The sequence below is a fragment of the Capra hircus genome, chromosome 21, assembly GCF_001704415.2.
Source record: "Capra hircus breed San Clemente chromosome 21, ASM170441v1, whole genome shotgun sequence".
In the NCBI taxonomy this organism is placed as follows: Eukaryota; Metazoa; Chordata; class Mammalia; order Artiodactyla; family Bovidae; genus Capra; species Capra hircus.
In genome coordinates, this window is record NC_030828.1 from 14409572 (window position 1) to 14434365 (window position 24794).

The 24794-nt window shown below is 46.9% G+C and overlaps 1 protein-coding gene across 2 annotated transcripts in view; it reads right to left on the bottom strand.

Annotated features, from left to right (window-relative positions):
- Positions 1-24794, bottom strand: part of SLCO3A1 (solute carrier organic anion transporter family member 3A1) — a 374705-nt gene that overhangs the window by 271971 nt on the left and 77940 nt on the right. For both annotated transcript variants that reach the window (XM_018066139.1, XM_018066138.1), the window contains exon 2: positions 21049-21514. In XM_018066139.1, the coding sequence (XP_017921628.1) occupies positions 21049-21514 (466 nt within the window). The remainder of the gene's footprint in view (positions 1-21048; positions 21515-24794) is intronic.

Here is a 24794-nt window from a genome sequence, read left to right on the forward strand (position 1 = left end):
TCGCTTTTAATGTCCTTGTATAAAACATCAGTAACCTAGTGAGTAAATGGTGGTTCTTGAGCTCTGTGAGCCACTCCAGCAAACGAATCCAACCTAACCATAGGGTCATAGGAACCTATGATTTATATGCTTCAGTTAGACACCCAGGTAACAATCTGGGCTTACAAATGACATCTGAAATGGAAAGAGGTTTTGCAGGACTGAGCCCTTTACCTGGGAACCTCATTCTCTCTCCAGACAGACAGGGTCAGAGGTGAGTCGATCTTGTGGACACCAGACAGGCTTGCTGGTGTGGGGAAGCCTCCACAGGAACTACCTTAGAACCAGGGCCAAAAAGTTCTTGCTTTTTCTTATTGCAGTACTATCTCAGGGCTTCCCTGGTGGGTCAGAAAGTAAAGAATCTGCCTACAATGCGGGAGACCTGGGTTTGATCCCTAGGTCGGGAAGATCCCCTGGAGAAGGGACTAGCAACCCATTCCAGGATTTTTGTCTGGAGAATTCCAGGACAGAGGAGCCAGGTGGGATACAGTCCATGGGATCTCGAAGAGTCAGACAGGACTGAGCAACTAACACTTTCACTTTCATCTCAGGGTAATAAAATAGTGGAAATAAGGAAGTTTCTTTTAATAGAAAATGAGGAAGGAATGCTAGAACTCGAATGTTACCACAACTGAGACCATGATCAACTCTAGCTGTCAATACCATAGAGGGGACCAGACAGTATGTCTTATAAAGGAAGTGCACATCACCACTGAGAAGTATTTTTGGCACCAAAAAAAAAAAAAAATTAACCTGAATCTGATCAGCCCTCTAGCTCTAACACAATCAACAGACAAGAAGTGCAAGTACGAGAGCTCAGAAGAAGGTGTTAAAAAAAACCACCCAGACTGCACAAAACTGTAGGAGAAATGATACAGTTTCTCTACCTGGCAAGAGGAAAGAGGGCAAAACCTAGAGATAAGCAGATACTTAAGAGACAAGGCAAAAAACCGCAAACCACAGAGCTTTGTGGATCTGATTCAACACTTTTATCCGAGAGGAGTGAAGAAGTTTGAACACTGAGTCGTATCTATCGATATTAAGCAACTGGTTTTAATTCCTAAGGCATGACAATGATACTGTGATTAGGTTTTTAGAGAGTTCTCATCTTTGAGAAATACTAGTTACCCCAAAATGATACATACCTCTGAAAATTTCTGAAACAGTACACCTGAAATAATCAAGGAGAGGGGAGACTCGGTGACAGTAGCAATGAAAGAAGAAAGATCACGTTTTTATAAAGACTGGGCCATCGGCACACAGGTCCATTCAACTATCCTTTCTCCTCTTGGATAGGCCTCTAATTTCCCTTAATAATAAAAAGAAATTGGTTATTCTACAAATCTCAATTCTGGGGCCAGACACAAACAGTAGACATTATGCCCAAATCTTATCACTCACATATCAAAAGAGATGACTTTGGACAAGGTGCTTTATTCTGTGGCACCTCAGTTTCCTATGCTGTAAAATGGTCATGAAAAGATAAAATGAGGAGACATAAGGGCAATGCTGAGCTCAGGGCCCAGCACAGGGGCCCAGTGGAGCTGCCCACCCCTCACAGCTTTCTAAGTGCTCACCACCGCAGATGGCAAGCTGGGGAGCCTAATCTTCCATCCTGACTTGAAATTAGAAAGTGTAATGCTCACAGATTATTTGCTTGATTATCTCCAACAGGAGTGAAATGATTTTTTAAAAGGACATGCCTGGGACTTCCCTGAAGGTCCAGTGGTTAAGACTCCATGCTTCCTATGCAGAGGGTGCAGGTTCGATCCCTGATTCTGGAGCTAAGATCCCTCATGATGCTCAGGCCAGAAGAAAAAGAATACGCTCTGTCTCAGGTGTGATGAATAACAACAATCTCTGCTTTCTCCCTTCACCTACACACTCACAAAGCGAGGGGCTGCCTCTTGGGCTGCCGCCATGATTCACAGGAAATCAACACCACCTCCCCAGCTGTAAACACTCCCAAGTTCTGAAACCATTTCTCCCAGACATCCAGACAGCCAGCTCAGACATCTCCTTCCTTTCTGAGCCTGGGCAAGAGGCTTTGCCATGTTATTTTCTTGCCTGGATAGTGCATCACTTCAGGGAACAGCATCTGACACCTCAGACGTGCAGTTTACACACGTTCTTGCTTTAACAAGCTGAACGCTGTTTCTTTTCTCTAACAGCAGCTGTGGTCTGGCCTGTGTTTCTGCAAGGCACTCAGTCACTACTTATGCTTGTAAAATATTCCTGAGCACGTTTGGTCAATGGTTCCCAATCCACATAGACAAATGTGGTGGCTGGTTGCTATTAGCCTGGCGTTTCCTTCTGCCTTATCTTCTGAGCTCTTGCTTTATGTGACAGTTGCTGATAGAATTTGCTGGGAACATTTTCATTGGAGAGAGAACCTATCGGGCTCAAATCCCCACGTTGTCCCCTATTGGACTAGTTATTCAATCTGTGTTGACTGCCTTCCATAAAACATGGACAATGAAATCTAACTCAAAGGATTGTTTTGGAAACCACACCAGATAATATACTAAAGATGTGTGTATAGTCTCTGGCACACGGAAAGTGCATGTAAACCGCTGCCAATGTCACCACGACTTTTACAGGTGGGTGGAGCAGTGGGTCTGACTCCTCCAGGGATCCCCAGTGCCCTGACTGACACATGGCAAGCTCTCCGGGGCTTCCCTGGTGTCTCAGACAGTAACAACCTACCCGCAATGCAGGAGACCCAGGTTCAATCCCGAGCTGGGAAGATCCCCAGGAGAAGGCGATGGCTACTCACTCCAGTATTGTTGCTTTGAGAATTCCATGGACAGGGGAACCTGGTGGGCTATAGTCCATGGGGTCACAAAGAATCGGACACAACCTACCAACTAACGCTTTCAAGTTCTCAATCAGTATTTGTTAAATCAATGAGTGAACGAATAAAATGTAGACAATTGAATTTAACCTGCCTCCACTTGTGAAAAAGGGTCAAATTACTTTTAGTATCTCAAAAATTACAGTACTATTATTTAAAACACTTGAACTATATTAATACATACAAGCATATTATTATCCTTCACTGGGCATGTAAGAAACTTCAAATAAATTCCATGCAGATGCCCTGGAACTTTTGTAACAAAGGCTCCAGAAAATTCTCTCCAGATTCCTAAGAACTGCAGAATGTGCTTTGGGGTGGTAGCACCATGGAAAGAATTTGGAGACATACCAGATTGGGAGCAGCAAGACCCATCGGAGGTTGACACAACCGTCTACCTGAGAGGGGCTGAGAACCTGGTCTGGGGCAGGGAATGTAGAGAGAACTGGGAGCCAGACACAAGGGATCTCTAGGAGTCCTGACCAGTAAGAGGTGAAAGTGAAAGTGTTAGTTGCCCTGTCATGCCCGACTCTTTGCGACACCATGGACTGTAACCCACCAGGCTCCTCTGTCATGGGATTCTCCAAGCAAGAATACTGGAGTGGGTTGCCATTCCCTCCCCCGAGGGGATCTTCCCAACCTAGGGATGGAACCTGGGTCTCCCACACTGAAGGCAGATTCTTTACTGTGTGAGCCACCAGGGAAGACCCCAGTCTAAGAAGTGTGTGAAAGTCACTCAATCATGTCCAACTCTTTTTGATCCCACGGACTTAGTCTGCCAGGCTCCTCTCTGTGGAATTCTCCAGGCCAGAATACTAGAGTGGGTAGGTGTTCTCTTCTCCAGGAGTAAGAGGTGGTGGCTTTTAAATGTGGGGTGCGGGGGATGGAGGAAAGAAGATGGCAGATCAATGACAAAGCAAACTTAGGAGGAAATGAAGGAGTTCAATTCTGGACTTAAGCTGAGCTTGACACCCAAGTAGATGTCATTCAACAAGCCAGAAATAGGTTGCACACAGATGTTCACAGCAGCATTATTCACAGTAGCCAAGAAGTGGAAGCAATCCAAACGTTCATCAGGGAATGAATGGCTAAGCCAAACGTGGGAATACGCATACAAAGGGATATGATTCAGCCTTTAAAGAGGAAATTATGACACGTGTTACAACATGGATGCACCTTGAGGACATAATACAAAGTGAACAAAGAGACAGAGGCCCTATGATTCCACGTACATGAGCCAACCAGCAGTCAGTCCCATAAAGACAGAAGCAGAGATTCCACTCAACATGCGCCAACCACGTCAGTCCCATAAAGACAGAAGCAGAGATTCCACGTACATGAGCTAACCAAGTCAGTCCCATAAAGACAGAAGCAATGATTCTTCTTACAAGAGCTAAACAGTCAGTACCATAAAGACAGAAGTAGTAGGGTGGCTGTCAGAGGCTGGGAGCTGTTTAGTGGATACATGTTTTCGGTTTTGCAAGATCATGATCTGATGCAGAATAATGTGAGTATGCTTAACACTACTGAACAGCACATTTGAAAATGGTTACCATTGTAAATTTTATGTTGTGACTTTTTTAGCCACAAATAAATCTTTGAAAAATTTTGAAAAAAAAAAAAAAAAAAAAAGCTAGACGTATGGATCCAGAGTTACGAACTGGAAGAGTTCCCTTGCCCAATTTCCAACTCTATTCCTGATTGATTTGTAGGTTGAACACTTGGTCACTCACACCTGATTTCTGCTCTCTGAACCCTCTCTCTACTCCCCCAAGTAGACCAGTGAAAAAGGGGTCACTTGTCCACAGGCCACGACCAAGACCTTAGTAAAGTGTGCTTGACGACCTCACATCATTGCACTTTGCAGACACTGCATTTTTAGATATCTACTTACTTGCCTGCACCGGGTCTTAGCTGCAGCACTCAGGACCTTTTGCTGCATCATGCAAGATCCTTCGCTGTGACACATGGGCTCTCAAGTTGTGGTTCTCAGGCTCAGTAGCTGTGGCATGTGAGCTCAGTTGCCCCTCAGCGTGTAAGATTTTAGTTCCCCAAACAGGGATTAAACTCCTGTTCCCTGCATTGCAAGGCAGATTCTTAACCACTGGACCACCAGGGAAATTCCGATATTGTAATTTTTACAAATTCACAGCGGCAACCCTGCATCAGGCTAGCCTATCGGAACCATTTTTCCAGCACCATTTGCTCGTGTCTCTGCCGTGTTTGGATAATTATTGCCAAATTTCAAACCCTTCGCAAGCAAAAAGATTACAACTCACTGAAGGCTCAAAGGACGGTTAGCATTTTTCAGCAATAAAATATTTTTTAATTAAATACACACTGGTTTTTTAAGACATAATGCTACTGAAAACTTAATAATTGAGTACAATATAGTACAGTATAAACAGGAGGGCTTCCCAGGTGGCTCAGTTAAAGAATCCACCTGTCAATGCCAGAAACGTGGGTTTTGACCCCTGGGTCAGGAAGTTACCCTGGAGAAGGAAATGGCAACCCATTCCAGTATTCTTGCCTGAAAAATGCCATGGACAGAGGAGCCTGGTGGTCTGGAGGCCACAGCATTGCAAAGAGTCAGACACGACTGAGCGACTGGTCATGCACACAACACATGGAACAGTATAAACACAACTTTTATATGTGTTGGGAAACCAATAAAGGCTTATAACTCACTTTATTGCCCTATTTGCCTAATTGCAGTGGCCTGGAACAGAACTTGCAGTCTCTCCGAGGTCTGCCTGTTCAGGGGAGAGTGTTCATCTACTTGGACATCAGGTCCCCCAGATCGACTAAAGGAGGGCTCTGTCACCATCTGATCCATCCTCTAACTACTTTATCCTGCTAACACAGTTCATTTCCATAAATGTTCTATGCTTAAAGTTCTTCCAAACCCCACTGGCCTGAACAACAGTGGAGGCCGATTATTTCCCCAGAAAGGCCCTTGGGAACTGACCTTCTTTCAACCTGTTGATGTCCACCTACTCTTTTCCCTTCTCCCGTGTTCATCTCTGGCCCATGAATTCTTTCACATTGTACCTTCTCACTAGTTTTGTCCCAGTTACGGTCTAGTAGGTTCTAAAATCACTCCCCAACTTACACAGAAAAGCAAGGCAGTGGAGCCAAGCCTGGGAGTGAAAACAAGTCAAATCCAAGTTGCATAACAGGGGTGAGCGTTCACCAATTAAAGCTGCTAGGTCTCCAGTGTAAACAAAACCGTCTGCAGCGGGTGCTTCTCTCGCTCTACTACAGGGAGATTGTGAAAACAAGTCACGTGGGGCTTCTGGTGGGAAGAAAGCTTTATCTGATGAGAGTTTAAAAAATTCCCATGGGGAAAACCAGGGCTCGAGCGGTCTGTACCCATGAGACCTCTCCTGGCCTGGAAACTCATCACCATTTCATACTTAACTGCTTAAACAACCCACAGCTTTAGGCATTTAGTATAGCAAAAAAAAAAAAAAAAGAGAGAGAGAAAGAAAAAATTAGGTAGTTAAGCCATTTTTAGCAGCAGAGCAGACTTGGGGTTCTATTTATGCTGGTGGCATATTATACTGTCTATGGACAGGGGAGGGGAGCCTATGGTGGGAAAGATACAGGGTAATGGGGTTGTTTAGTTGCTAAATCACGTCTGACTCTTTGCAGCCTCATGGACTGTAGCCTGCCAGGCTCTTCTGGAACCTTCTGACTAAGCATACTGGAGTGGGTTTCCGTTTCCTTCTCCAGGACAATCTTCCCAACCCAGGGATAGAACCTACATCTCCTGCATGGGCAGGCGAGTTCTTTACCACTGTGCCACTGGGCCTTGCCACCTGCCAGCTGTTCGACCCTGGACAAGTTGCTCAGCCTCCGATTCCTCATCGCTACGCTGAGAATACCAATCCTAGGAGCAAGGGTGACCACGTGCACAGCTCCTGTTTCCCGTTTGACATACAGCAAACAGTCCACAAGTGAGAGCTAGCGTACTGAGCGCCACTGTGGTCACTATCCATACCCGTGGGTGCTTAACACACTTGTCTAAACACACTGACAGCTGCTAGGTGTTCTTGGTGACAACAAGGGATCCTAAAATTAAACACTTGCTCACAGCCAGTAACAAGGCCAGTATTAAAAATAAAAATAAAACAAAAGCACCAGTGTGGGAGACATTTTGTCCTTTATACAGCCCGATGGCTTTTGAATCTTGTCTTTAGTCCCAGAATCACAAAGCATTAATGCTTAACTTACACCAATACAGTTGGTCTGGCTGGATCAAGACAAGATTTTTCCCTCATGATACAAAATGTACAGACTGAGGCCAGGGTAGGGGAAATGATCTCGATCTAAGAATAAACACCACTGGGTTTTGAAAGGTTCCCAGTGTCCACACACAATTTTAGAATCTATTAGATCCTTGCTGTGTTAATGAGATCTCTTGCTGGGAATCCAAATTCCCTTTGTAAACTCCATTAACAACCCACGAGGCAGGTGGGCAGCTGGGAATGTGCTTATGGTAATAATGCCTTGCCCAGGAAGGGAGGCAGTGGGAAATCACATCCATTCGCATCACATGCTTAGAACCTTGAAGAGAAAGGGGGAAAAGCATGTTTCCTTGGAGAGAGATTAGGATGAGCTTAACTCCAAGGTCCCCTGTACCTCTCATACTTGAAATAAGAGGCAATGGTAATTGGTAAAAACGGTAAGGTTTCTCAAATGCAACAACTATCCGAAAAACTCTGGGATAAAATATTACCCACAGAAAGTCTGTCAAGTCTATTTATGTCCTCAGATGATTTTTTTTTTAATTGAAGTGTAGTTGATTCACATGTTAGTTTCAAATGCATAGCACAGTGATTCAGTTTTACATGTATGTGTATTTTTTCCAGATTCTTTTCCCTTAAAGGTTATTATAACATATTGGTATAGTTCCCTGCACTATACAGTAGGTCCTTGTCGGTTACCTACTTTATATATAGTAAGTGCATCTATGCTCACTGAGCTTCTCCAATGCACAGTGGTAAAGAATCAGATGAGGGGTCGATCACTGGGTCAAGCAGATCCCCTGGAATAGGAAATGGCAACTTCCTCCAGTATCATTGCTGGGGAAATCCCATGGACAGAGGAGCCTGGCAGGCTACAGTCCATAGGGTTGCAAAGTCAGATACTACTGGGCACAAGCAGAGGGATATGTTCTTTACAACCTAATTGATCTCTCCTCTCCCTTTTTCTCTTTGCTAACTGTAAACTTGTTTTCTATGTCTGTGAGGCTCTGCTTTGTAAATAAGTTCATTTGCATCTTTTTAATTTGGAGAGGGGGAGTCAGCATTCTCAGATGAGTTTTTGGAGACCCCTCACAATTTTTTGCCTATCTGTTTTCCTTTTAATTGCCCCCAAAGAATTTTCCTTAGTAAGAACACATGGAAAGTTTTGACTTTGAGAGTGCAGATTCCATTAATGATCCAAGTGCATTTTTTAAATGTTTTTGCTTTTAGAGCAAAAAAGGAAAAGTTTTGATTTTTCCTATCTGTGCATCAAACTGGCACAGAAAATTTGCTGAATATTATCCAAAACACCCAGGGTTAGGCTGAAAGAAGGGATGGAAAATTTCAGCCTCCAAAGAATTTATTTTTGGGGGGTTGGAGGGGAAGGAACAGGAGGATGAGGGCCGAGAGGGTGTCTCCAGTACCACTGAGAACACATTCTGACTTTTCACCCACAGTTGCCTAAGTGATGCTCCAAATGCTTCCTGTCGTAAGTATAGTGTCTCCCCAGGGAACACAACAAGTTGAGGACTGTGCAGTGAACCACATTCCAGCCCCCAAATGCCATCCGTCACACCATACAACCTATCACCTCAACTCTCTTGGTTTATCTCATCCCCCGTCTCTGGTCATCAGGGTCTGCTCAACATAAGGACTTTCAGGGGTTTTAACCTTTCTGGGGTCAAAAACCTCTTAGAGAAAACAGTGAAAGGCTCCATGCCAAGAGTGTGTACATGTATCTCCACACCACCTTAAAAGGTCGTGGACAACTCCCCCTAAAGCACATCTGACAACCTTTAGCATCAAATAGCCGACTTAGGCAACATTCAATTTCTCTCAGCATCCTCCAGGCAAATTCACCAAGCGCAATTCTCAAGACTACATGCAAGTTTCTATTAGTGTCCAAAACAGATAATCAAAAAGGACCTTCTGTATAGCACAAGGAACTCTGCTCAATAGTCTATAACACCCTACAGGAGAAAAGCATTTGGAAAGAGAATAGATACATGTAAATGTACAACTGAATCGGTCTGCTGTGCACCTGAAGCTAATACATTAGGGTTTGTTTTTATTGGGGTATAGTTGCTTTACAATGTTGTGTTAGGTTCTGCTGTGCAACGAAGTGAATTGGCTATATGCACACATATATTCCCTCCCTCTTGGACCTTCCTCCCACCCCGTCTACCCATCTTGGTTGCCACAGACCACTGAGCTGAGCTCCCTATAACACTTCACGGTTAATCAACTATACTCCAATATAGAATAAAAATTTTTTTAATTAAAAAGCAATTAAAAGTTCTTATGAATGTCCTTGAGCCACCGAAAGCTTTAGAATCTTCAGATTTTATCTGCCATGTGGGCAAAAACAAGCATGTGCCTACACACACACACCACACACACACATGGCTTGGCAAAAATAAACGGCAAAGCTGAACTGGGACGGGAACATATTCATTTAGTTTATTCATTCCTGACACTATGAAGTCATTAGAGGAAGTAAGGGTAGCTTTGGCGAGCAGAGCCGTGCGAAGCAGCCAGGGTTGGTTATGTTTTTCCGTCCAATAAATAGCACCGCTGAATAAGTTTCATGGGCTCAACACTCTCCTGCCCACATAAGCAATTTGCTATTAAATACTTATTGTTCCTGCACAAAGCCTACCACCAGGTTATTTTTAAATACTTCTACTTTTTTTTTTTTCTAGGGGAGTGGGGAGTGGGTAGGGAAAAAGTGGAAGGGGCATACTTGTGGCCTCAGGGTCCCTATCCTGCATCTTATCTTAAAAGTCTATGAAATAAAGAGAAGGAGAGCTAAACCAGAACCTTCAACCTAACCCATTGATTGGATGTACAGGGTCATGCGTTCATTAGTTCTTTAGAGTAAGAACATTATGAACAGCCAGTGTTTTGATCACCAGCCAGCTGTCTTACATGAGGACTGAAACACCCAACCCTGTGGGAAGGTGCTTAGTCAGACCTCAAAAGGACATCAATCCACTCCAACTCTGACCTGCCATGAAATGCCGCGTTAGGCAGGATCCTCTGGAAGAAGAGACAGCAGCTCACTCCAGTATTCTTGCCTGGAGAATCCCATGGACAGAGGAGCCTGGCGGGCTACAGTCCACAGGGTCACAAAGAGTCTGACACAACTGAAGTGACTTAGCAGGATCCTGGGGCTTCCCTGGTGGCTCAGTGGTAAAGACCCTGCCTGCAATGCAGGAGACCCCAGTTCAATCTCTGGATCGGGAAGATCCCCTGGAGGAGGGCACAGCAACCCACTCCTGTATTCTTGCCTAGAAAATCCCATGGACAGAGAAGCCTGGCTGGCTGCAGTGCACAGGGTCGCAAAGAGTTGGACACGACTGAAGCGACTAAGCAGGAGCTCACGTGGGATCCTAGTCCACAACATTTGACTGCAGGTGCTGGGAAGGATAACTTATGTGCTCAAGGGGAGTCTCAGGAGAATGCCAGTTGGAATTCAAGCTTCAGGCGGGATCCAGGGAGCCTGCGTGTCCTCTCTCATTCCCGGTGGTCTACTTTCCTTTGAGATCAAGTTCAGCTCATGTGAAAACAAAGATGGACATTGGAATCTGTGGGCATAAAGAGGTATTACAGCTTCAGTCCTGGAAGGGAAAGTAAGAGATCTCTCTCTACCCCCCACCCAACCCTCCAGTCCATTTTTCAAACCTCATGGTGGACTCTGGTCGTCTCACTCCTGGGGCCAATCACTGCAGACCAGAGTCTTTCTCTGTGTCATGTCTGGCCATGCCTGGACCATCTCTGCTCATCTCTGGCAGTCCATAAGAATCACCTGGGATGGGGAGATCTAGTTTCCCAGTGAAAACAATGAGGTTCTAGACAGACCAAAACAAACATCCACAACACAGACGCTTCTGTGAAGCATTGTAACACTAAAGAATTCTCTAGCGATGAAGAACTCACATCCCACTGAAGAGGAAGGTCATTAACCTATAATCCCAAATCTAACAACGGGAAGGCACAACCCTCTACAGACACCAAACCCTTCATGGTGTTTGCTCTCCCAGAAAGCTTCCTGTAGGTGAAAGGAAAAAAGGAAGTCAAGCCAAGACTATTCTGAGAAAGGGGAAGTAAAAGGTCAGAAGTAAACTAAAGAAAAGAAGATGCATGCTATTCAGGAAAATACAACACCTCCAAAACTTTCACTGAAGCATAATACCTGTGTTACAGTCAAGAAAAAAAATACTAGAAAGGGGTCTGCTGTCAACCACCAAGCACAGTAAGAGGCTGGTGGTAAAGAAGTAACGAACAGGAGACTCAGGTGCTTAAGGAAGGAAAATTCCCTTCTGTGCATCTTCACCATCCCCAGGAATCTTCTCTAGGTCAGCCTGGGCCCTCTCTGGTCTTCTTTTCTGTCTATCAAACACTACGATGCTGTGTTCCCAAACCCCTGAGCATGGGGCTTCCCCAGTGGTCCAGTGGTTAACACTCCAAGCTTCCACTGTAACACTCTGCACTTCCACGGGTTCAATTCCTTGTCGGGGAACTGAGATCCAGCATGCTGTATGGCATGGCCAAAAATAATAATAATAATTAATTTGAAAAAATAAAATAAAATCCCTGAGCAAAGATGCTTTCACACACAGAATCAACATCCACAAGCCCCAACCAGCCCTATATAGGATTGGTTTCCCAATGCTCCCTTTAGGGAACCTTCAAGAGGATTCTTCTTCCTCTACCTACAGCCCTTCCCAGGTGGTGCTAGTGGTAAAGAACCCGCCTGCCAGTGCAGCAGACGTAAGAGATTCGGGTTCGATTCCTGGGTCAGGAAGATCCCCTGGAGGAGGGCATTGCAAGCCCCTCCAGTATTCTTGCCTGGGAAATTCCATGGACAGAAGAGCCTGGCAGGCCACAGTCTGGGGGCGGGGGTTCACAAGAAGTCGGATATGAGTGATCACACACACGTGCATGCAGCAGATGTGGGAGGGGTCCTCAAGACAAGGGCACCAACACTCACTGTGGCCCGAAGTCTCTTTTCGTGACACCCTATGCCTCCCTCACTTACCTTCTGGAAAGAGCCACAGCAAGGCCAAATAGCTGGTTTCCAGCTCCCAGTGAGTCTATCTGAACCAACCTGAGCTCCAGCAAATGTGGATGAGGCTACAGTCACAGAAGTACCCATCACCCAAATGTCTCCCCAACTCATTCCAGATTTTCTAGACTGACAAAATCACTGTGCAGCCATCTCAAACGATGTTGACTGTTCATGAGACACCAAACAGTCTTTCATTGGCAGAAAGCAAGTTTACTTGGAGTATGGTCTTAACGAAGTAAAACTATATAGGAAAAAAAAATGGCTGAGGACTTCCCTGGTGGTTCAGTGGTTAAGACTATGCCTTCCAATGGAGGGGAGCCGAGTTCAATCCCTGGTCAGGGAACTGGATCCCACACGCCTCAACTAAGGCCTGGCACAGCCAAACAAATATTATAAAAGATGAAAATGGCTGGATGAAAATATATCTAAACATTGACAATTTCCTATAGGTATCTGCTTAAAAAGTATTTGTTTTCTTATTCTATTTTGTTTTTCCCAATTTTACTGAGACAAGAAAACATTCTTTTAAAAACTGAACAAATATTAAGAAGCAAATTAAGAAGCAATGTGCTGGAACCCAGAAAGCCATCAATATATCACATTAGCGCAATGGCCATACTCTGGGGTGCTTCTGACTTAATACAAACCAGATCGCCTGCTGCTTGGGGCAGCTGTAGCACTTTCTGTATTTTGAGATGAGCCACAGGAAGGGGTCTGCAGGCAAAAAAGAGCCCTGTTGATTCAATTCAGGATGGAGGAGGTTGCTCATCTAAGATCTACTAGATGGATGATATCGGGACTGAAAAATCAAGATCCAATCACTCTTATCAAAAGACCTGCCCTTGTATTTAAACAAGCCAGTCGATTTTTCCTGCCTCCTGTTCCTACACCTGGAAATGGAGACAATAGGACCACAAAGATGAAGAGGGCAGCAGTTACTGGCCTCCACCGTGGCATGATACTTAATATCCAAGCAAAGCCTCGCTTGGTAGATTCAAAGCTCATTTTATTGATAAGGAAACAGGCTCAGGTGAACTGAAAATGTGTCCAAAATCCTGGTGGGCAGGTCAGTGGAGGAGCCAGGATTTGAATCTCAAGACCATCAGAGCCCAAACTCGGAGTCTTGCCCAAGGTCACCCAGGCAGGGAGCACAGCAGTGATCCCATGAATCCTAGGGCATGAATTATGAGCAGCTGAGAATGAATGAGAAATATCCACCAGCCCAGGGAATATGGACGTGCCAGATAAGAGCCACACACACGTCTCCTAGCAAGTTGCTAAAACACACTAAAAATGGCATGTGACCAGTCACTGGGGAGAAGGAATGGATGGAACCCAGCCAAAACAAATTGACTGGTTTTACAGTGTCATTTATTTACAAAAAAAGAAATTAACAAGGGGAACTTTAATATCAGTGAAGCTGCAAGAATATAACGAGCTGTGCTTGCTCCCACAAGGGATGGCTTTTTAATTATTTTTTCAGATGAACTGCAATCACAGTGTATTTGATCCATACCCGACCCACACTCTTTGGAGAGTTAAAACACATTTTACCCAATGTCAAGTTAAAATAAAAACTCATCAGAGGTAAAATAACTCTGGACTCCCAGGGCTCGGAAAAGAAATTTAGTTCTCTTTGGTTGCTGCCTGATATTAGTGACCTTTGTGCTAAACAAACACTTGGCAGATGAAATCTGAGAATAATTCTCTTTGCATCATTAACTGGAACGTGGAGGGCTCCAGCAAGTATCAACAGAAGTGGTAAACAAAGAAAACGTGACACATTCGTGTCTAATAGACGTGCCTCCCAACTGGAGGAACCGCTCCATGTATTCGGGTACCCTGCAAAGATCCCATTCTTGGGAATGAACAAGCCCTTCACAAAGAATCCATTTCCTCCAGTCGACTCCCACTCTACGTATAGCCTTGTCTCTATCTCTGCGTCTTCGTGTGTGTGTGTGCGCGCGCGCGTGTGTGTGCGTGCACGTGTGTGTGTGTGTGTCAAACACTCACACGACTCAGAATGACCTGGTTTCATCTTAATCCCTTTCTGCAATTTTTCCTTTTAGTAAAATTATTTATGCGTTTATTTTTGGCTGCGCTGGGTCTTCGTTCCTCTGCGCGGGCTTTCTCTAGCTGCAGCGAGCAGGGGCTACCCTCTAACTGTGTAGGGGTTTCTCATTGCAGTGGCTTCTCCTGTGGCGGAGCATGGGCTCCAGGCATGCACGCTTCCGTATCTGCAGCACTCAGATGGGCTCAGTAATTACGGCTCTCAGGCTCAGCTGCTCTGAGGCATGTGGGATCTTCCCAGACCAGGGATCAAACCCCTGTGCCCTGCACTGGCAAGGTGGAGTCTTATCCACTGGACCAGGGGAGCCCTCATTCTGCATCTTTAAAACATCATCATCCACATGTAATAAAACCACACAGAACTATACACAGGCACACACAGAAACACACAAATCACTGTACATAATACTGAAAATCTGAATAAACCCCATGGATTATACTCATGTTCACACCCCCGTTTTGATACTGTACTGCAGTGATGCGACATGTTATCATGGGGAGAAACTGGATGGGTGTACAGAGAACTTCCATGCATTTTGCAACAGCTTGTGATTCTATAATTGTTACAAAATAAAAAGTTTTTTTGTAAAAAAAACTCCATTCTCAAATAATTCCTTGATTACTGGGAACCAAACAAACAAACACGACACTGAAGTTCTTTATCGAAAAGTTAGGACGAAAGGGGTAGAGGTCTTGTTTGGTTCTAGTCCCCCTGGTTCCTGTTATGAGTTGAATCAGGCCCCTCCAGTTCATATGTTGAAGCCTTAACCCCCCGTTACTCAGCATGTGACTCATTTGGAAATAGGGCCTTAAAGAGGGAGCTGAGGTTACACGAGATCATATGGGTGAATCCCACCCCAATCTGACTGGTGATCTTGTAAGGGGAGGAAATTAGGACACACACAGAGACACCAGACATGTGCGCACCCAGGAGGATGACCACATGAAGACCCAGGAGGGGAAGCCGGCATCTGCGGGCCGAGCGAGGTGGCCTCTGGGGGAGCCGGCGCTGACACCAGGGTCTTGGGCTTTCAGCTTCCATAACTGTGAGAAAATAAACCTTCCCCTGCTTACGCCAGGGGTCCCCAACCTCCAGGATCTAGTGCTGATGATCTGAGGTGGAACTAATGTAATCATCATATTTCTATAATATTTCTATTTCTCATTTATCATGTTTATATTACTTTACTTATATATTTGTATTTATTATCATTTTATCTATATATTATTCTACCCTAAAGGAAATCAGTCCTGACTATTCACTGGAAGGACGGATGTTGAAGCTAAAACTCCAATACTTTGGCCACCTGATGTGAAGAGCTGACTCACTGGGAAAGATCCTGATGCTCGGAAAGATTGAAGGCAGGAGGAGAAGGGGACGACAGAGGATGAGATGGTGGGATGGCATCACTGACTCAATGGACATGGGTTTGAGTAAACTCTGGGAGTTGGTGATGGACAGGTAGGCCTGGCATGCTGCAGTACATGGGGTCGCAAAGAGTTGGACATGACTGAGCGACTGAACTGAACTGATTATTCTATTAACATTTCTATTATTAAAGAACACAATCAGTGTAAGGCATTTGAATCATTTTGAAACCACCCTCCCCCAACTGGGTTGGCAGAAAAATTGTCTTCCACAAAACCGGTCCCTGGTGCTAAAAAAAAAAAAAAAAAAAGGTTGGGGACCACTGGTTTAAGCCACTCAGTCTGTGGTGCTACCTTACACAGTCCGGACACGACTGAAGCGACTTAGCAGCAAAGCAATGCAGCACCCAAAGCCTGCATGCCCCATTCACCTGGTCCTGCCCCCGAGTAACAAGCCCTCCAGCCTTGGCATCATCCCTCATAAGGAGGGAAACGGCGGCTGAATATAGGAGGAAACCAAATCAAGTAAGGATCAGCGGTCCTAGCACAGAAGACCCGCATTTTAGGTGCCCTTCCCTGCCCATGTGAGGCTGGCACTCAGCAGCTGCGGGGCGACCAAACATGGACGAGGGGTCGCCACTTCCCAAAGTGGACCCATAGGGCAGACCAGAGCCAGCGCGTGGAACACTGTAAGGAGACGGATTTCCAACACGACGTAAGGGCAATTTCCCAATGGTGATCGTGGTTCCGATGGAATGAACAGCCAAGTGAGAGTACATTGTCCACAGTTCTGGAGAGAGGTGAGGGGAACACGGAATCCTCCGGCTCTGATCTGCACCCATCGATAGCCAAAGCACCATGAAACAGGGCAAAAGCCCTTCCAGACCCCGGACGTGCACTGTTAGTCAGGACTGCCGTCTCTCTGCTCCCAACTCTCTATTCTGCTTTCGCACCCATTCCCCATTCCAACTGAACCTCTGCCTTTGGATTTGAGACACCCAGCGCTCTTCTCACCTTTCTGGCACCTCTGATTTTTCCCTGAGAGAGGCTTCAGGCTGTCTTGAGGAACGCCCTCACATGCTCCCGACTCCCTGGAGCATCCCCCAGCCCTCTGTCCCCTGCCCTACCCACCTCAGCCCTGTCCCAGATGTACCAAAACAAACGTCACTCTCAGATCCTGTGCTCAGGCCCATTTATTATCTTAGGCAAGTTACTTAACCTTTCAGAATCACAGTTCACTTGTCAGCTTTGTTTTATAAGAGCAAAACTTAAAAAAAAAAAAATCCATGTTCAATGATAGAGGGCATTCAATATTATTGTATAGATCCACAAGGGAATATGATGTATACAGAAAGATCATCATTGAAGAATATTTAATGACACAGGGAAATGTTCAAGAAATATTGAGAAATACAGTAGCAAGATATGTTCATGATAAAAACCTCTTTTGTGTGGAGAAAAGCATAACAATGCAGAAAAGGAGGATTTTATATGAACATAAAGCTAAGAGTAATTATTCTTAAATGATTCTTTTTCTGTACCTTTCACAGTGAACATGTAATACTTTTCAACTAGAAATAAAATTAAAAAAAAAAAAAAAACCTTACCACTCTCCTTAGGAGGCTTTTCCTTCCCAAAGAGGAAAAAAAGCAAGGCACCAACTGATTGACATAGCGACTTAATGAAAGGACCCGGCGAGTCCATTCCATTAGCCTACTTACTGTTGCCAACAATGCAACAGGCTGTGTCTGAACTCGGTGAAACAGAGTAGCTAAGAAAGCTGAGCTCGTGGAAGGTCAGAACATGGGTGAGTAGTAGGAGCAGCTCCCAGAGGTCGGCTGGTGGACCCCACTCACGCCCCCACCCCACACAGTCCCCCCACCACTCTGCTCCATCAGTCCCTCTGGGGAGAGACAGCGCCACGTGCCACCTCGGGGCCCCCTCCGGCTGGGCCGTGAGGCTTGGCTCCACACTGTGTGGTCCTGAGAAGTCTGCCAGCAGAGCGGTGTCCCTGTTCACCGGGCTTTGTCCCCTGGTAATGAGTTCCCCTGGCTCCCTCCCCAGGCTGGGCAGGAGAGGCTGCAGAATCGTGCCAGGCCTAGAAGCCCCTTGTGAATGACCATCAAGGAATCTGGGAGTTTGGCAGTAATTCAGCCTCAAGAGGCTGGAGCAAACAGTCACTTGGGTAGAAACTATCAGCTTGATTCGAGACGGAACGCTTCCCTTTTCCCCTGGCTATAGGGGTCTAGGTCATAGCCGGGGATGTCCTGACGGCACCCAGCTGGTGACTCACGATACAGGTAACCCACTGTAAGTCACCAATGCAGAAGCACACTGCTGCAGAAACATAGGATTTTGTACAACCAAAAGCTAAGAGGGATTATTCAAGGGGTAGGACTTGTCACCAGTGGCCTGTGGCTGGACCGATGCTGACACCCCTGGGGGAGGAGCAGCTGTGAACCGCCTGTGCTTCATGCGTGCAGGGTTTAAAACCCTTTCAATCCCCAGTTCACACTCATGTCAGGCCTGTGATCAGATGGCTGGCCGTGGGCCTCTCAACCAGGTCTGCAGGGGCAGAACCAAGAGGCACACAGGCTACTCCACCCCAACAGGTGATGGGCATCCATTGACACCTACCTCCCAGGGCCAGTCCCTTCAGACTGTCCTGCTGCAGGGAGTTAAGACGCCATAATTCATGCCTATCCCATTCGGTCGGCTCCCCTAAATACTTCCAAAGCCAAATTAAACAGCTTCAGAAACTAGCTCCCTCTTACAGGAGATAAACGCCAAAACAGTCCCATGGTCACAAACATGTTTTATGACTTGTACAGTAAATGATCGCATCAGCTATGCTCTGCGTATGCATGGCCTTCTTAAACTGTTCCTGGAGAATTCCAACCATGCGGGGAACAAAAGGCCACCTACAGAGGCCAATCTGTGCAGAAGCTTGCTCTCTCTTGCTCAAAACACAGACCCAAGAAACCAGCTCAGAAGCACTCAGGAAGGCCTGCTCACAACCCTGGACTGTCATGTCTTGGAATCTGGCCAGACGCCACCAAGCTGCCCACACACCACACAGACACACTCCCAACTCTAGGAATGCTAAACTGTCAGAGAGGAAAAGGAGGCCCAGCTAGAAATCTGGTTGAAACATTCCTCCTACTAGAGAGTCACTGTAAATCCCAGAGAAAATGTCTCAGAACTAGAGAAAGGTTGTGCCTGCTATAGTCAGCCCTATAGCCCAAGCTTCCATCTCTCACAAAACTGAAATGAGTCCATATCCTAAGCTTGACCTATGAACCAGGCCCCATCTGTACTGGAAAATGCCTGACTCATCAGGGTAATGCAGAAGGCAATGGCACCCCACTCCAGTACTCTTGCTTGGAAAATCCCATGGACAGAGGAGGCTAGTGGGCTGCAGTCCATGGGGTCGCTAAGAGTAGGACACGACTGAGCGACTTCACTTTCACTTTTACGCATCGGAGAAGGAAATGGCAACCCACTCCAGTGTTCTTGCCTGGAGAATCCCAGGGATGGGGGAGCCTGGTGGGCTGCCATCTATGTGGTCACACAGAATCGGACATGACTGAAGCAACTTAGAAGCAGCAGCATCAGGGTAAACGACCACAAGAGGAAGCTGAGCATGCAAGCTCCAGGCGTGGGCTCCAAGCAGAGGTCATCCACCTCACCTGTAGCTTCAGGAGAGATGCCAGGGAGACATTTTTCTACTTGATTTCATCGTGAGACACAGGAGCTCAGCATTTCGCTCCCCTTTTCCTTCTCTGGGCTCTGATTTATCTACTTGCTGTTACTGCTACCAAAATCTCTCTATCCTGGGGTACCAGAGTGATATCAGTCAAGTCAGAGTCCAGTGGCCTGGCTGGACCTGGGGAGACTGTTTTGGCTACAGGCTGTGGCCCATTCCCTGGCCTGCAGCAGACTCATGCTGGAGGGGTTTTCACTGAAGCCTTAAAAGCATCAAAATGCAAATGATTTCCTTAGACCCCTCTCCCCACTGCGCCCACCTTCAGACACAATTACGGAAACCCCTAAGCACAGGGTGGAGGGACTAGCCATCAGTCCTTTGCATTCCACAGGTAGGCTGTGACCAGGCCCACAAGCTCTCCACCCTTTGAGGGGGAGATGCACTCTCCACCTTTCTACTCTAGAGCCTGTTCACAGAGGGTTAAGACGTACGACGTATGCATTCAATAGAGTCATCTACCTCACACGTAGGACAAGAAGTCACCGAGGACAACCAGCATTCAGGGGTAACTGCCTTGAACCCTCCTGTCTCAGACAGCCTGGGCAGTGTATGGGGGAAACTTGGCAGGTAGGAGGCTTTTTGACCAATTCTGTTCAAGTTCTAGTTTAACCTAAACCTCCATATTGTAATTAACTTTATGCTCCAAGGCACGCTGCTTTCGGGAGGCACAGAGCTTCTGCAGGTGTTGGTAATTTATTTCACTTTCTTCCCAAAGCTTAAGCACTCAGTGACTGGGGTCAAATCATAGAAGCTAACAGATGGTGGGAGGCAAAACTAAACTCAGTAAACAAGAAAACGGAGATGCTCGGCAGGCCAGCCCTTGCCCTACAAATGACCATGCGATAGTGCCCAGAAGCAGTGACTGAGAAGCTCATTTGCTGTAAGTGTAATTCAACCCCTGGATGTTTCTTAACCCCAACGCTGGCAGATGGTTTCCATCCTTCCAGTATAAAATAACAGAAGTCATTGTAGCACAAAACAAATGTTTTCAAAAGTTCACACGTACCTTATTTCTTCCCAAATATCCGGTTCTAGTAAATAACCCCGTTACAGGGGAAAAAAAATAACACACACACACACACAGTTACCAACTTTGAATAATACCAAATGCTGGGCATATGCAATCACTTTTATCTTTGAGCTTCAATAAGACAATGACCAGGAGGTCATTTTGATGATTAATAACAGGGGTTTCTAATGTGTAGCCCCCCAAGGATTCCTTGGTGGCAAATACCAGGCCACCCAAAGTCCAAACACACACACACAAAGGCAGATAAATATATATATTTAAAACTCCCCTCAATCTCCTCCTCCCCCTTCCCAGGCTTGCTGATGCTCATGCACAGCAGAGGTCAAATTCTGCTGCACCCTGGAGTCACCTGGGGAGCTCTTTAAAAAATTACAAGTCCAGGCTGCACCCCAAAGACCCCCAGAATTTTCTGGAGTGTGCAATTCAGGCATCAGCATTTTCCCCAAACACCCCCAGTCTGAGAATGAAAGCTCCGGACGAAACTTAAAGTTCTGGGGCCCAAATTTCCTTCCTCTGTTCACACGCCCTGGCCCTGGTTCCCTACACCGGGAATCAGCCACAACGGGAACCGCGGCCCCCGGGCGCTGGCGCAACTCCTACCTATGTAGAGCGAGGAGTCCTTCCTCCGCACGTGGTCGTCGATGTAGGAGACGCCCAGGGGCTGCACGGGGGTAGCACCGATGCCCAGAAGCACCTGGGCCCCAATGAGCAGCAAGTACATCATGTTGGTGGCGGTCCGGCTGCGGCAGATGAGGTCCGGGTCGGGGCCCTGGTCCCCGCCGGAGCCGTTGGCGGCGCAGACATCGCGGCCCTCGGCGCCCCAGCGGATCTCGCCCGCCTCGTACTTGTACTGGTGAGTCAGGAACTCGGGCAGCGCCGACAGCAGCGCCCCCAGCGCCATGACGATGCCGCCGCAGCCAATGAGGCGCGGCCGGTGCCCGCGCGCCCCGAAGTAGCTCACGAAGAGGATGAGCGCCAGGTTCCCGATCTCGAAGCTGCTGGCGATCACGCCCACGTCGGCACTCTGCAGGTTGAACCTCCGCTCCAGGGTGGTGAGGACGCTCACCTGTGGGGTGCAGAAGGCAGTCTCAAGGCCCGTGCTGATGGAAAGCCCCTCGGGAGACCCCCTTCCCGCCGCGCAGCGCACCAGCGCATCCTAAACCCTCCCACCGAGCCTGTTGGTTCGCCTCGTTTTGACCACCTGTGCCAAGTGCTTTACACCTTGAGTCCAAAAACCGTTTACTCCGCATGCTAACCGTTCATTCCTGGGGGCTCAGACGGTAAAGAATCTGCCTGCTATGCAGGAGACCTGGGTTCAATCCCTGGGTCGGGAAGATCCCTGGGGGAGGAAACGGCTACCCACTCCAGTATTCTTGCCTGGAGAATTCCATGGACAGAGGAGCCTGGCAGGCTACAGTCCAGGGGGTGGGGGGCGGGTCGCAGAGTCGGATACGACTGAGTGACTAACATTAACATTAACCCTAATTAAACAGTTAAAGAATTAACTTTCCCACGGGCAAAGAAGTTTTCCTTGGCATGTTTCCATCCTGCAAGATTCTGCCTCTACGCATAAGAACCACCTCCCTGCCCCACAGCCGCCCCGTTTAGGGCTCGTGAAAGTGCAAGTCGCTCAGTCGTGTCGGACTCTTTGTGACCCCATAGACTATAAAGTCCATGGAATTCTCCAGGCCAGAATACTGGAGTGGGTAGCCTTTCCCTTCTCCAGGAGTTTGGTGAAAGTCTTAAAAGGCACATCTTTCACAGACTGTCTGGCAACTACATCCTATCTCTCAAGTCCATGCTGGAGGTATAGGACTCTCGGGCTTTTTACCAGGAGGTAATTAGCAAAGCATATTGAAGGAAATAAAATTACAAAGAGAAAAAAACCTAGGGTAAGCAAAATGGACAAGCCAGATTAGCTCAGTAGGATAATCATTAGCTCTTCACTTCCTTCTGGAAATTTCCAAACACTGGAAATTTCTCTAAAGGCCATCAGGTAAATATTTTCCTGACTGTTCTGTGCACTCCAGCTGTATCGAGTTTCCTTGGGTCAAACAGTTTGATGACTTTCCCCACGTTTGCATCCTTGTCTGCGCCTCATTTGTTTAACAAATATCTACTGAATATCTGCTGTTGGCTTCACAATGCCCAGGACACAAGACAGAAACAGGAGGAAGACAGATCTTGGTGCTCTGGGGCGACCTAAATGGGAAGGGAATCCCAAAAGGAGATATGTGTGATTCACCGGGTACAGCCGAGACTAACACAGCGTTGTAAAGTAACTATAGGCCAACACAAACAGAAACACAGGAAACAGGAGGGAGGGTTGACCCCTGGCCTCAAGATGCCCCCCTAGCAGGAAGGTAGATGTGCGTGCTGGGTACATGCTACATTCATGATGCAAAATCACGTAGGAGGGTGAAGAGGAGATGCATTATTTTAGGGTTCCTTGGAGAGAAAACGCAAATAGCCTCCCTGTCCTGCTGTGTGCCATTTCCAGCTGGGTAGGAGGACTCCCAGTGATGGGAGCCCTAGCTGGGCAGGGAAGAGCACTCCAGGCAAACGCAACGGGGTGAGCGGATGCTGCGTGGCATGACTGCATGGCGGAATGGCACATACGGAGTGGAAAGGTCGGTTGGTAAACAGACTATACGGAGTCTCAGAAGCCGCCCTAGGGGAATCAGACAATCCCAGGCAGTGTGGTGAAAAGAACGCAGAGCCTGGGGAGGGGGCTGCTGGCTGGAATCCCACCTAGGATCTCCTTAATTAGCTTCAGGACTTTGATCAACTTAACCTCTCCAAGCCTTGATTTCTTTGGAACAGGAATAATAATGCCTATCAGGCAGGACAGATGTGAAGATTAGACACAACAGTATGAAAAGTCCATTAGCGCAGAGTAGCCTTTCCCTACATGTCCGGAGAGGCGGGGAAGCAGAGGGGTGCAGAACTAAAGCTCGGGGGCCGTCTGTGACTCTCAGTCACCTTGGGCAAAGGCACTCCATGCTTTCACTGTCCCATCTGTAAAATGGGGATAAGGATGATGCCTCTGAGAGCTGGTGCCAGGAGTAAACACTTGTATGAATAAACGCTAGGTAAGGGCCATCCGCAAGCATGGTCACCATTTATCCTTGGGGCTGCCCAGGTGGCGCTAGTGGTAAAGAACCCACCTGCCAATGCAGGAGGACGTAGGAGATGCGGGTTTCATCGCTGGGTTGGGAAGATCCTCTGGAGGAGGGCATGGCAACCCACTTCAGTAGTCTTGCCTGGAGAATCTCATGGACAGAGGAGCCTGGCAAGCTATAGTCCATAGGGTCGCAAAGAGTTGGATATGGCTGGAGTGACTTAGTGTGCAGCACACACATGTTGGGACCAGCAAAGTGCTAAAAACATGAGTGTGACTCAGGTACGGTCAGCATGTGGAGGATGGATTGAATGGGGAGTACAGAAGTAAACCCCCGCAGAAAAAGAGGCTGGGCTATTTGTTATTGAGACAAGGGAGCAGAAAAGGTCAGTACCATGGCAATGGAAATGAACAAGAATATCTGAGGCAAATATAACATCTTTAGGGAGATTGGGCTGCCTCTGAGCACTAGAACATGTGCTGATAAGGAAAGGGAGTAATAAGAGTCAGTGGATCTAGCCTTCCTCCAAACATATAAATATGTGCACAGGTGTCAGCATCCCACATGCACAGCCTCTCTGCAATGTCCACACAAACACACCTGTGCTCATTAACATACCTCCATTCCACCCACATCCAACCTTTTCCGCACCAGGGACTGGTTTTGTGGAAGACAATTTTTCCACGGAAGGGCTGGGGTAATGGCTTCAGGATGATGATTCAAGCACATTACATTTATTATATGCTTTATTTCTATTATTATTACATCAGCTCCACCTCAGATCATCTGTCATTAGATCCCAGAGGTTGGGGAGCCCCTGCTCTATTTACTTTTATTATTGAAAAAAAAACAAACAGTAGCCCAGTAATTCCTGTTAGCCTCCTTTCAACCCCACACATTTAAAAAGACTCCTTTAACCCAGGGGTTTCCAATGCTACCTTCAGATTGGATGCACCCAGGAAGCACTTAAACATTTTAGATGCCAGGTCCCTCTGAGTTTCCAAGCCAGGGAGCTGGGATTTTGTTAAAGCCCTCTGGATGCTTCTACCTGGGTTAGCACAGCACTAAGGCAACGACACAAACTACCGCAACCTTTCTGTCAGCCCTGGGCCTGGGGTGTGCTCTGCAGAGCAGGGCCCAGGGCTGTGCAGGTCCCTGTTCATGACCAAGGACTGGACGGCTGTGTCACCCTCCTTCGTCAGCATTCCCATTCTGATTCCTGTT